At 36.4% G+C, this 13,243-nt stretch overlaps 1 protein-coding gene across 1 annotated transcript in view; it reads left to right on the top strand.

Annotated features, from left to right (window-relative positions):
- LOC111051931 (death-associated protein kinase 1) overlaps positions 1-13,243 on the top strand; it is a 130,249-nt gene that overhangs the window by 95,847 nt on the left and 21,159 nt on the right. Inside the window, exons 20-22 of the mRNA XM_039435640.1 lie at positions 44-247; positions 2,725-2,940; positions 5,975-6,209. Of these exons, the coding sequence (XP_039291574.1) occupies positions 44-247; positions 2,725-2,940; positions 5,975-6,209 (655 nt within the window). The remainder of the gene's footprint in view (positions 1-43; positions 248-2,724; positions 2,941-5,974; positions 6,210-13,243) is intronic.

Raw genomic sequence — 13,243 nt, 5'->3', positions numbered from 1 at the left:
CTTGGCCAGTTGTAAAGTGTTAAAATTGAATTGAATTTTGTAGGTGGAACTTCGCAGCTGTGATGCGGAGAGTGATCTGTTCCAATGGTTCAGAGGGAGCAAACTGGTGTCAGGTCTGTTGGAAGCCATGGTGACGCTGGAGCAAGACAGCGGTGTCGACTGCATTGAGGTGAAAGTGAGAGGGCCTGCCAACTCGCAGCCTCTCTGTTTCTTTCTCTTGGAAGAGTTGCTCACTGTCATCGATCAGGTTGGTCTGAAAACTAGCTATTTTGAAGAGACTCTAATAAAGAACACGTTGTTCTTGTTAGTTAGTGAACCACGGGTTAAAAAAAGAGACGGGGCCGCGCTATTGTTCTGGGGTATTGTTCCAGAAAAGGTTCATCCTCTAACTCTCGACTAGCATACTCTATTGTCTCCTGATTCCGCCTCATTACCCTCATTAGTGTTGGTCCCGTGTGGCTTCTTGAAGGCTCTACTAGCTGGTAGCACCAACTTATGCACCTGACATCTGTTACTTGTATTTTCAACAATTATTGAATCTAAATCAGTGATCAAGTACTTGTAATTGTATTAATCCCAATGTAACATTCGATGAAACTCAACTTGCTCACAAGCTGTTTACAGACTATCTTAATTTACATACAATTTGATCGTACGATTTTTTGGCGTCCTTTCAAATTCTATTAGATTGGACACAACTTGGCAAACATATGATCATAAGTAACATATGTATCATGTGTTTGTCAAGTTCCATTTAATCTCGTAGAATTTATAAGGACGGCAAACAAATTAAGTGAGTAGGTTTTTGGTTTTGTATTAAATTTTTTTAAATAAGTGCAATATTTCTAAAGTTTATAATTCATTGTGATACATTCTGTGATTCATTTAGAGTTTAAAATCAACCTTCAAAATTCAAAATTCTTAATCATCATTCCTGGACCGAAAATCAAGTAACAAGCAGTGTGTGATTACATAACCTTATCTTTTGGACAACTTTAACATTTTATCAAAATTTTTGGAGACAAATAGTACAGGCTCAGCCTAGTTTTTCCTCCAATGTCATAATTGTATTATGATTATAGTATTTTATACAATAAATGAAATGAATGAATAAAATTTACGTCAAAAAATCGATGTGGGCTTTACACAACACTTACATTACACTAAATTTGTACTTATCATCGATAGTAAAGTGTGTGTTCATCCAATCACTGTAGGCTACCTCTGGTTTACAGCTGAAAGTGCCTTTAAGTAACCAGACTGGCCCAGCAATTCATTCCTCGGAGTAAAACATTAACAATAGACCACGAAAATGTAGAAATTCTATAACAATGGGCGACAACTGAAATGTCACTAGAACTTGTAACTGTCTAGTCCATCCATTGTTTTCGGCAGCCCCGTCTCGTGTCTAACCGTCCACCACTCTTCACAGTTCTCTGTGAATAATAATAAAAATAATAATAATAATACACAAAATAATAATAATAATAATAGGCCACATTATTCTCATTAATTTGGAAATTTAGCACGCCTCCATACTCCAACCCCTTCTTCTCCTCTTTCTTCTTCATATTATAATCTTTCTTCGAAGTTTCTTCACCTTATATTATAGTTATTATTATTATAGTTGAGAATGAAATTGTATCTATCAATGTTTAAATACATAAATTTCGTTTAAGAAAACACAATTATATTCAAGTTTATTCCTCATGTGTTTTATTAGAAAATTAAATGCCACTGATAACCCAGAACCAATTACAACCGCTGTCGAATCAGTTATTAGGAGTCGCCTGTAGAATGAATAGTGAATTTGCTGACTATCTTGTCTTGTCTCACATCTATACTATAATAAAGGAAAGAACTGGCTTATACACATACGGGATAGGAAAATTATGGAATGGTTATATTATTGAGGATTGTTCTAGGCCTATTTCAAACGCTATAAGATTCCACTGGGTCAAGTTTTCAGTTTGTCAATTTTTGAAATAGATCCTTGCGGAGCACGGGTTACCTGCTAGTCAAAAATACATTGATCATCACATCCTTTTCCCGACCCTGGAATCCTAATTTCCATTACAATCGAAAGATAATCGGAACTTATAGTTTTATTATAGTTTATTTATATAATTAATTATGCATGAGAATTTTCATGATAATATTATAATTTATAGTAATTTGACATTATTATGATTTGAGTTAAGGAGGTACTTGTGGGTTTCGACCTGTTGTCTCCAAAGAGATATTGTAAAATAAATAAATAAACTACAGATATCCTTATCTTCAACATTGTAGGTTGATGTATTGTAGCCAGTGAAAATGTAATAAGGACAAAATTTGATGGTTATAATTGTAAGATCTTAGCAATGTTCGTAAATAGTAAGCTATTTAATTAGCTCTGTGGTCGATAGCTCTGATAAGCTGTGTTTTTTTCTTTAGGGCTACTTTTGAATATAAATAAAAATTGAAATCTAAGTACCCTTTTTAAATTATTTAGTCACGACATAATTTAAAAAGGGTACTTAGATTTCAATTCTTATTTATACTCTGATAAGCAAATTGCATGCAATTGATAATATGGCTGGCATTTGTGATTTATAATGATAAATTACTAGAAATTTTTTTTTAAATAGCTCTTGAAGAGCTGAAACTAATCGTGTTGGGATAAAATGAAAGGGTACTTGAAATATTCTATTGTATTTCAATAATGTTGTATCATTTTGACAGGTGCTTCTAGAAATGTCGCCGGGCCTGTGCATGGAGAAGCACGTGTTGAGCTGTGTGGACTTGCGCACTCATTCAATGCCCTACTATGTGTACCCCCCCACCGCCCTGATGCGCGCCCTCCTGTCGCCGCAGGGCATCAACAGTCAACTGAACAACGCTCTGCTCCCCAACACAACTGAGACATTGAGGCAGCTCATCGCCTTTGACGACCCTGAGGTGGGACAATATTGCTTTCTATTTCCACAAATATTTGCATGTTCTATAATATGGCACGTTAAATTTATCGGTCCTGGTTGAAGTATGACAGTTGTAAGGTCCATCGACGGTTTAAATTGTACAGGGTCTGTATAATAAGTAACCGGACTGACCTCAGGAAATTTTTCATGGGCAAAATATGTACAATTTTCCATTAGATAACTTCAATGTAGTCCCTATTGGAGTCGATAACTCGCTGATACCGGATTTTCAAATCCCTGAACGCTCCCTGGAAGTCGGCAACCTCTATGCTGTCTAGAGCCCTCGTCGTAGCACGTTGAACGTTTTCCAGAGTCCCGAACCGCGTCCCCTTAAGTTGTCTCCTGATCTTGGGGAACAAAAAGAAGTCCGGTGGTGCCATATCCGGGCTGTAAGGAGGATGTGGCAACGTTACCCTCGACTGTTTGGACAACTGCTCGGTGACGAGCAGGCAGGTGTACGACGGAGCATTGTCGTGATGGAGGATCAACGAATCGGCAATCCCCGGATGGACTCGATGAACCCGGGCGGTTAGTCGACGGAGAACCTCTCTGTAGTACGTTTACAGTTTGGCCGGGTGGCACAAACTCTTTGTGAACGGCCAGTACTACTGAGAGGTGCTCCGTCGACTAACTGCCCGGGTTCATCGAGTCCATCCGGGGATTGCCGATTCGTTGATCCTCCATCACGACAATGCTCCGTCGTACACCTGCCTGCTCGTCACCGAGCAGTTGTCCAAACAGTCGAGGGTAACGTTGCCACATCCTCCTTACAGCCCGGATATGGCACCACCGGACTTCTTTTTGTTGAAAATTGTACATATTTTGGCCATGAAAAATTTCCTGAAGTCAGTCAGGTTACTTATTATACAGACTATGTATATTCAGGTGAGGTGGTACTTCCCGCAAGGGACTCCCCACCAATAAAAGGCGTACTTATTTATTTTACTATTACATATAATAATTTGAATTTGAACATACATAAATTTGCATTGCATATTAGCCTACATATAACTTTCTATTTCATGAAATGTTCATAAGTTGTTTAATATTTTGAAGTTATGTCAAACAAGCCGTAATAATAATATGCATTTTTGTTATTAAAAAAAAAAAAAAATTAGGAGACTTGATTAGAATATCGATAAATAAATTTTAATATTTACTTCAATATTACACCATTCCGTATTAATGAATTGAAACATTTCGCTTGTATTTAATAATAATGTACAGATACGTGAGAAAATTGCCATTATTCATACAAATGAACAATACATTTATTTACGAATGTATGCAATGATTCAGAATTACACAACTTTCAGAAAAGTATTTTATGCTCAAGCCCAGAACGGTGCTAAATTTAATTTATGAAACAGTCCAGATGTAGCTAGGTTTTGTGTCACTCGCACATTACAAAAATCAAACAATACTAAAGAACAGTCATAAACCTTCAGACAGTAAACTCTTGTAGGGAGTTCAGGGCAATGCTACAAAATATTCCTCAAGTTCTAGGCTCAATTCTTCAAGAAACATAATATTCTATTCAAGATCAGAATAATTGTTATTCTAAAGACAGTTTTGTAAAGTATTTTCTACTAATAATGTATTTTATAGTATTTATAATTTCTCTATTTCTTGAAAAATTCCAACCTGTTTCTCTTACAGGTAGTAAGACAGTAATTCTTACTAATCTAGTATTATTTATATAGCCATAAATCTCGTTTCTTAATTATTTTACAGAAAAATTCCTTACTTGTGTAATAACATGGAATATGTACTGGCCATAAATTGTGAGAATATCAAGCTGAGAGAAAACTAATTCTACGAAGCTCATTATTTTCAGATTCATTATTATTATTTTTCTGTTGATAAGATGATAAGATATTGATATTCTTTTTCTGTTGGTGAGAGACCTTATCGCTTGTATAATTAGTATTCTATATTGACGAGCTGATGAGCAATTGGCGACAAAGAGTAGACTCAGATGTTAAAATTGGGCAGGGAGTCTTCCTCAACTCTCTCATGTTTGCTGACGATACAGTGATAGTTCAGGAAAATGAGGATAAGCTACAGAGTTCGGGAAAATGAGGATAAGCTACAGAGTTCAGGAAAATGAGGATAAGCTACAGAGTTCAGGAAAATGAGGATAAGCTACAGAGTTCAGGAAAATGAGGATAAGCTACAGAGTTCAGGAAAATTAGGATAAGCTACAGAGTTCAGGAAAATGAGGATAAGCTACAGATGTCAAGCCATGAACTTCAAGCTGTAAGTCCATATTTCAATATGATTATCTCAGCTCAGAAATCAAAAGTAATGGCATTTCGGGGCAAGTGGCCCTTGCGTTCCAAAATAGTTCTGAATAATATAATGATGGAACAGGTGAGCAACTTTAAATATCTCGGCTGTGATGTATCCTATACAGAGAATGTGATACACCTCAGAAAATAGCAAAGTTTAACTCAATTTGTGGAGTCATTCACTGAACATTAAAGGCTAAGGCCAGAAAAGAGACAGATATTAAGTTCTATAGGACAATGGCCATCCCTTTAATGACATACGGTAGTGAGGTATGGACAAAATCCAAGAATGATGACTCACGAATTCAGGCATAAGAGATGAGGTTTCTGCGCAGCATTCAAGGATACTCAAGACGAGACCACATAAGAAATGAAACAATTCGAAGTGACTGTAATGTGCAACCATTAACAGAAATCATAAAAAATACAGATTGAAGTGGACAAATCACCTGCGTCGTATGCCACCAACTCGTCTTCCACTACAAGCTTGGAAGTTGCAGTTGGATGGGAAAAGAGACGTCGGACGACCGAGGAAGCGGTGGACACCGGAACAGGCTTTAGAAGCCTAGTCCATGATGGATGATGATGATGAAGTAGTATTCTATCAAGATTGCTTTTGGTTATGCTACTGTAGATGCAAAGTCCCTATAAATAATAACAAACTGTTACCAATGTTTCCCATTCAACCTAATGGGATCTAATGTGAATTGCTCGACTGTGCAGGTTGAACGTGTTCTGCAGCTAGCCGACAAACTGCCTGTCTCAGTGCTCAGCTCGGTGTCTCGTCAATCCCTGGCCGCCATCTTGGATCCGCCGAATCCGATGGGCGCAGACTGGTGTCTGCTGGCTCTGAATTCGCGGCTGGGCTCCCATCTGCCGCAACTAGAGGCGCAGGCCACCACACTCAGTCCCACTGCTGCTCTCTTGGATGTTATGGGTGCTCAGGGATGTAGTATTGGTGAGTAGTATTGTACCTTTTTTCTTTCTTATTCAATTACATCATCAAAATGATAGGGAGAGGAAAAATAAGGAAACCTTGTGCTATTCTTCTCCTAAATTTATAATAAGGTTACACATAGTCCAAAATAGGTCAAGTCCAGTAGTTCTTCACTTCACAAAACTTCCACTCCTAAAATATTTTCACAAAGCAGATTTTCAAATCTAGATACTAAACGTAGAAGAAACGTAGAAGATTCTAAACGTAGAAGAAATATTACATATACATAAAAATAGAAATCTAAGTACCCTTTTTAAAATTGTCTGTTCACAACATGTTTCGGCTATATGATGCCATTAGCAAGTCTTGAAACATAGAACATTTTGAGCCGAGCGCTCGGTGTGACTAGACGTGATTCTGTAGCTCTTCAAATTTTCAAATAATACCAGTGTTTACTCACGTTCAAATAATATTTTATTAGGTGTGTTGAGTTCCTGTATGTGTGAGTGTCACTTACATCACCTAATTCTGCTGGAGCTGTGAGTATAAGGAAGTTATGGTTGATTTTTAGTTTCTTCTTTTTCGTGAAAGGGCTAGAGGTTAGACAGTTCCATTGCTTGAACTTGTAATCAAACCGAAGTATTGGAGTGAGAGAACCGTAGATTAAAGTGATCAATCAATCAATCAAGAATATTCTTTATTCCAAAAATACAGTAAGTACACAAATGATGAATAATATAAAATATAAAATACGAATAATTATGTACTTAAATTAAGTTTCCATATTATAGGTTATGGAATGAGTCTACATGGGCACTGTGGCCTGTGCGTAGACTCGAGTTGAAATTTCAAGTAGGTATAGTGAATCCTTATGAAGGGGGAGAAGAAAGAGGGGCAAAATTAATTCAATTTATGAGGGTAATTTCATTCAAATGAATGTCATAATTTTTGTATCGCAGAAAGTCATTCTGTATTGTAAAGTCCGTCTGTATCGTATATAGCCAGTCTGTATCGTATAGAGTCAGTCAGTATTGGTATAGAGTCAGTAAAAGTCATGTTAATTTTGCAGTCAGGTGAGTCCGCCGCCCGCCAAGACCAGAGCCACAGTTTCCTCCTCACTTATTTCAAACAACCAATATTTCAATCTTTTTTTGAAAATTGGAAGACTTACTGCTGAAAAAATGTTATTTTGCGGAAATAATCTTTTATAGTTACGATATATTACTTGAGATAGGAAGAAGCAATTTGTTGTTGAAAAGGATCTTGTCAGCTGGATAGATCTGATCCCAACTGTGGCTGCATATCTCGTGTTGTGAGAATGTAGAGATGGTATTAAAATTGAACCAAAATGTTTATAAACATGAGTGAATAAATCCTTTATGTATAATTTTTTCAAGGGTAGAACTCTAATTTCCTGAAATAATAAAGATGAGGGGTATCTTCGACATTTACGAAAGCCAGCTTTAAGGATTGCTTTTTGAATAATTTCTAGTCTTCTTAGATGGGTGCGGTAGGCTGCTCCCCATGCTAAGATGCCATATGAGAGGCGAGACTGTACAAAGGCAAAATAAGCTACTTTAAGTTCGTTAAAATTGAGAATTTCTCCAAGCTGCCTGAATGCAAATATATATTTACGTAAGGTTTTCAATTGGAAGTCAATATGTTGTATTCACTTAAGTCTGGAATCAAAAATGACGCCCAGATACTTATATGAGAATACTTGTTCAATACTTTGACATCTGCACGAATTATTTAAAAAGTCATTACAATTATGAATTTTAAGATCCTCTAGATTGTAATCAGTTGTATGGGTTAATGCAATTGGCATGAACTTGGTTTTAGATATATTTAGTGATAATATATTTTGATCAAGCCATTTTTTAACAATAAGTAGATCAGATAAAGCTCTGTTTTTGGTTTCAAGCCAAGTGCTTCCCTGAACAAGTATTAAAGTATCATCAGCGAAAAGGAAAATTTCGCCATTCAAAGTTAACCGAGAGATATTATTAATATAAATTGAAAAAAGTATTGGGCCCAGGGTACTTCCCTGAACAACCCCAAAATTGATTGGTAGCTTCTCTCCCTCTGCCCCACATATAGATACATATTGCTGTCTGTTTGTAAGGTAGCTGGAAAACCAGTCAATTGCCTTACCCACAATTCCTATTGCTCTCAATTATCAATCAACTTATCTCTGTCAACACTATCGAAGGCTTTTTTGAGATCAAGAAATATCATCAAAGCCTTCATATCACCTGACACAGCACTATGCAAAGCTTTGTTCACATCAAACATCACATCAGAAACACATCTGTCACTCCTAAAGCCATATTGCCGGTCTGTAATAGTGTTATTCAATGTTAAGTAAGCAACAAGTTGCTCCTTGGCAATTTTCTCTAGAATTTTGGAGAAAACTATCAGTAGAGAAATCGGTCTGTAATTATTTTTATCTGAAAAACAGCCTGTTTTATAAAGTGGAAAAACTTTGGCAATCTTATAGATATCAGGAAAAACTCCGTTTGTCAAACTCAGATTTATTATATGAAGGAGAGGTTCAAGGATTATATGGATATTATCTTTAAGAAGGCAGGCCGAGATCCGGTCGTAACCAGGCGCCGAACCACCTCTTAGTGCGGTCACACACCTTAACACGTCCCGCTCAGAAACAGGATGAAATGCAAATTCTGTGTCTACAACATAGTCAGTATCATTCACTATCAGAGCACCACCTGAATCGATCGAACGAGCTAGATTCTCTCCTACTGCAGCAAAAAAAATGTTGAAATCATTTGCTACATCTCTGCAGACAGTGATAGGTGTATGTGGTGAATTGGACAAAAATTTATCCAATGGAAAGCTATCCTTTTTCACATTTCTTCCTCCTAACTCGTTTATCAGCTTCCAAAACAATTTAGGATCATTTTGGCACTGGTTCAATTTATTACGATAGTACATCCGTTTTGAATTCTTAAGTTTATTTGTAACTTGTTGTCTGAAGACACAAAAATTTCGCTTCAGCTCTAAGTTAAATGGTTGGTTTTTTACTTTTTTGCTCATCTTGTCTCTTTCACGAATCAACACAATTAGATCTCGAGTGATCCAGGGTTTGAGCTTCTTATATCTAGTGGAAATATTTTTTAATGATTTTTTAGAACTGGAGATTGCCTCAGAAAATAAATAGGAAAAATCAGCGGAACATTGGTTGACGTCATGTGCTTGTGTGATGCTATTGTAGTTGATTCGACTCAGGTTGGCGGCTAAGAGAGCGCGATCAATGTAGTGGTGTGTGATAGTGTCAGTCATGTCAGTCTGTGTAAAATTGTCAAAATCAATAGTGAGTCCTATGCTGTAGTGATCTGTCAAGTGCGATTGCAAAACAGCTGATCGCACATTTACCATATCATTATACCGTATAAAAAAATGGTCTATACAAGATTTTGTGTTTTCAGTTACTCTTGTTGGTTTGTCAATGCACTGAAAAAGTCCTGCTCCTATCAATGTGTTTAAGTAAGTGTCAGTGTTCAAAGTATTTCCTAATAAGTCAAAGTTGAAGTCACCACTCCAAATAATTGTTGTGGGTCTATTGAATTGGTTAATCGTCCATTGAGTCTAAAAATAATTGAATATCGCAGTCGAAAGTCCGGTAGAAAGCCAAAAGACAATAATTTTGATTTTTGAAAGAAAATTCCAATTTTAAGCCATACACATCAGCAATAGAAGTTTGTACGGCACTCACTGATAATCTTTCATTGTAGTAAACTATAACACCGTCGGCTCTGTTTCGTCGTCTGTCAGTAATTACATAGTCAAATCCCTCTAAAGGTATTCCCTCCTCACCTTCTCTCAACCAGCATTCTGTTAGTATTATGAAATCCAAAGTTGGCAAACTATCTAGATAGACCAAAAGTTCATCTACATTTTTGGAAAAGCTACGAATGTTACATTGAAAAAACTTTAGCCTCTCCCCCCCTCCCTCCGTAGAAAAGAAATTCACAAATTCATGTGTTGATTCAAGCTCTAAACATATGTGGTTAAAACATGATAAATGATCGTCATCAATCATCCGATTGAAACTCCGTCGACTGCGCACAGGCCACCCACCCAACTGGTCAACAAATTAACAATAGCACACAATTATACAAAAAGGATTGATTAACCTGAATACTTGGAATTTGATCGAATTAAATGAGTAAACTAGAAAAAAAATAATTGAAGAGTAAGATATATTAAATAGAATTAAATTCATGAAGTTTCATCTATAAAAGTTTTAAACTTTTTTTGTGAAAAACAACTCAGAGACATATACTTTAATTTATGCTTTTTTAAGTGAATAAAGAGTAACAAGCAAAAGCAGTTTCCTAAAATTGAACAGTCAAACATACGAACGAGGAGCATACAACTTTTGTAAAGTAGAGTGCCAGTTCTAAATAAAAAATAAATAATAAAAAGTAAAATATATTCTGTTTACAAATTGCAAATTTTACAATGCCTCAATTGTATCTAATTCGATTAATAATAAAGTTATCTTTATTCAAAGTTAGGTAGAATTTTGAAATGAGAAATTATACGCTAAAATAATTGAAAATGCCGATTGGCTCTTTATCTAGAGATAAGAGGCAACACAACGGATCAAGGAAAAGCACTTAGATAGTCGCCTCTTGATGAACTATCGCCTCTGTCTCACCAAAGATATGAACTCGATAAGATAAGCAAGTTGAACCACCTCAATTGAGAATGAAAACCAGGAATTCTATTTCTGAATAATTCCTATTTCTGTATATTGCTTTATCTACTACCGAATATTTCACTAGGCGAAAGGAAAAAGACTGTTGGGAGTATTCCCAATTTCATATTGACATAGTGAATAAAAATAAGCTTATACTGTCACCATATAATTACGATAGGTTGTAAGAATTCAGTGAATAATCAAACAAGATGATGATTATTATATTCATTATACGTAGCCTACTGAAAAGTCATAATTTCTCTTAAGTTCTAAAAATAATTATAATATGAAATTATTTACAAAGATCAGTAAAAAAAAATCTTCTTGATGTTTGAAATAAAATACAATAATATAGTGTTATAAAACCAAAAAAGAAAAAAATATATATTATCTCCATCTAGGAATAGGTAATCCATAAGTTAACTATTTAACTTCTTCACAGTGATTTGTTTCTCTTGTCACTTCACTGATAATTCAATTGGGACTTATTCTTTTTCGACAAACCTAGCAAGGTCCTCAATGAAGTAAATACGTACCGCTTTCGATCCCTCAGTCTCCTTCAGCATTACCTTGCCATTGGAGAAACCTGCGAATGCGAATGTGAGAATGTGAGAAAAAAGAGAAGTCTCTATCTAATCTTCGACGATTTTTCACTTGTCAAAGTGGTCGTCCTTAGCAACTGAAAGGCGTCCTTAGCTATGATACTTCTTGTCAAAGTGTGCATAGCCTGCTTGATTGGAATTGTTTGACAGAGTCTGCTGTTATCATTGTTTGTTATTATTGTTTAACTGTGCTATTTGAAAACAGCTGTGAAACCATAAGAGCAGTCTATAAGCCGCGCCAAATTCAATTTCATAGCTCTTCAAGTGCATCACTTTCATTCTTCTTTTGGTTTAGTGACAACGTAGTGCAATACTTCGGAATAATAATAATTATCATTGGCTGCTCTAATATTAGTGAAACTCCTATTCTTAATCCATTTTCCTTCTTACAGGAGCTACCCTATCACTTCCTGCCTTGATAGCTCTCTAGGCATTTCCACGCCCTTTCTAAATTCCCATTCTCATTTTTCACTAAGACTTATAAGAAATAAAAATGACTAGAACGCGAAGCGAGTTTGAGAAAGCGAATTATTCAGCACAGCAAAGTCTAAATAATATTAAAAATGACCTGATCCACCAGGAAGTAGCGGAGATTGCGGTGAATATTCACGGTATCCTTTCTGTGATTTGTTGCAAATATTCGAGTGACGTGATAATCGATTTGGTGCCTGAAGTCACATCATTACTCAATAAGTATGATTCCGCTATTAAGGTGAACAACGACTTACAGGTTTCTGTAGCTAATATACTTGAAGAAAATAAATTATTAGTAAAATCCATTGAGTCAGAGAAGAACAAGAGACGAATTGATTTTGAGGAGTCATTGCAATGTGAAGAGGTGGCGGAGGGTGAAATCAAATCTTTGAAGATGGAAATTGAAGAGTTTAAAATGAGTCTGCTTGTATTGAAAAAAGAAGTACAAGACAAGGATACAATAATCGATCTACTCCGAACTGACTGTGAGAAACTTTCTTCCACAAATAAATCGACAAACTTTAATTCCGGGACCGAGTTTGTTTTATCCAGACACACTGCCAAACCAAAGAAGTGTGACTCTAACCTGACAATACCGACTAAGAACAGATTTTCCATATTCGAGAGTAATGATTCGCATGACATGCAACCTGCCAGGGAAGATGTTCGGAAGAAAACTAGTATTCAAAAAGAAAATTCAACACCTTCTGCTGTAAAGCAATCACGAAGAAAGATGTCGTGTAATGTTCGTTTATATGCTGACAGCCAAGGCAGGGATGTTCACAGGAGCTACAAGGGTGACAATAATAACTTCACGGCCATGATCAAACCAGGAGCTCGCTTCAGGGATGCTGTGGAGGAGTCTGGTCAACTGAACGACAACGATGTAAATGTCTACTTGGCTGGCTCAAATAACTTAGCCTGCAATGAGAGAGAAGAGCTGCATTCTGCTCTGAGAAGTAAACTGCGTGATCTGCAAGACCGGAGAGCTGGCAAAGTGATTGTGTTTTCTGTGCCTCACAGGCATGATCTTCCACGATGGTCTGTAGTCAACAAGGAAATTCGGAGGGCAAACAAGGAAAACTCAAACTTGTGTAAACGTTTTAGAAATGTCACTTTCGTGGATATCAGCAACTTGGGTAGGAGATTCCACACATCGCAGGGCTTCCATTTGAATTCTTTGGGGAGAAGATACGTGAGTGACAGGATCATGGACGTGGTGTGTGAGCTAGCTCAAGAAGAAAAAACATCTG

This window comes from Nilaparvata lugens, chromosome 9 (genome assembly GCF_014356525.2).
Source record: "Nilaparvata lugens isolate BPH chromosome 9, ASM1435652v1, whole genome shotgun sequence".
Classification (NCBI taxonomy): domain Eukaryota; kingdom Metazoa; phylum Arthropoda; class Insecta; order Hemiptera; family Delphacidae; genus Nilaparvata; species Nilaparvata lugens.
This window is presented reverse-complemented; position numbering and strand designations above follow the sequence as displayed.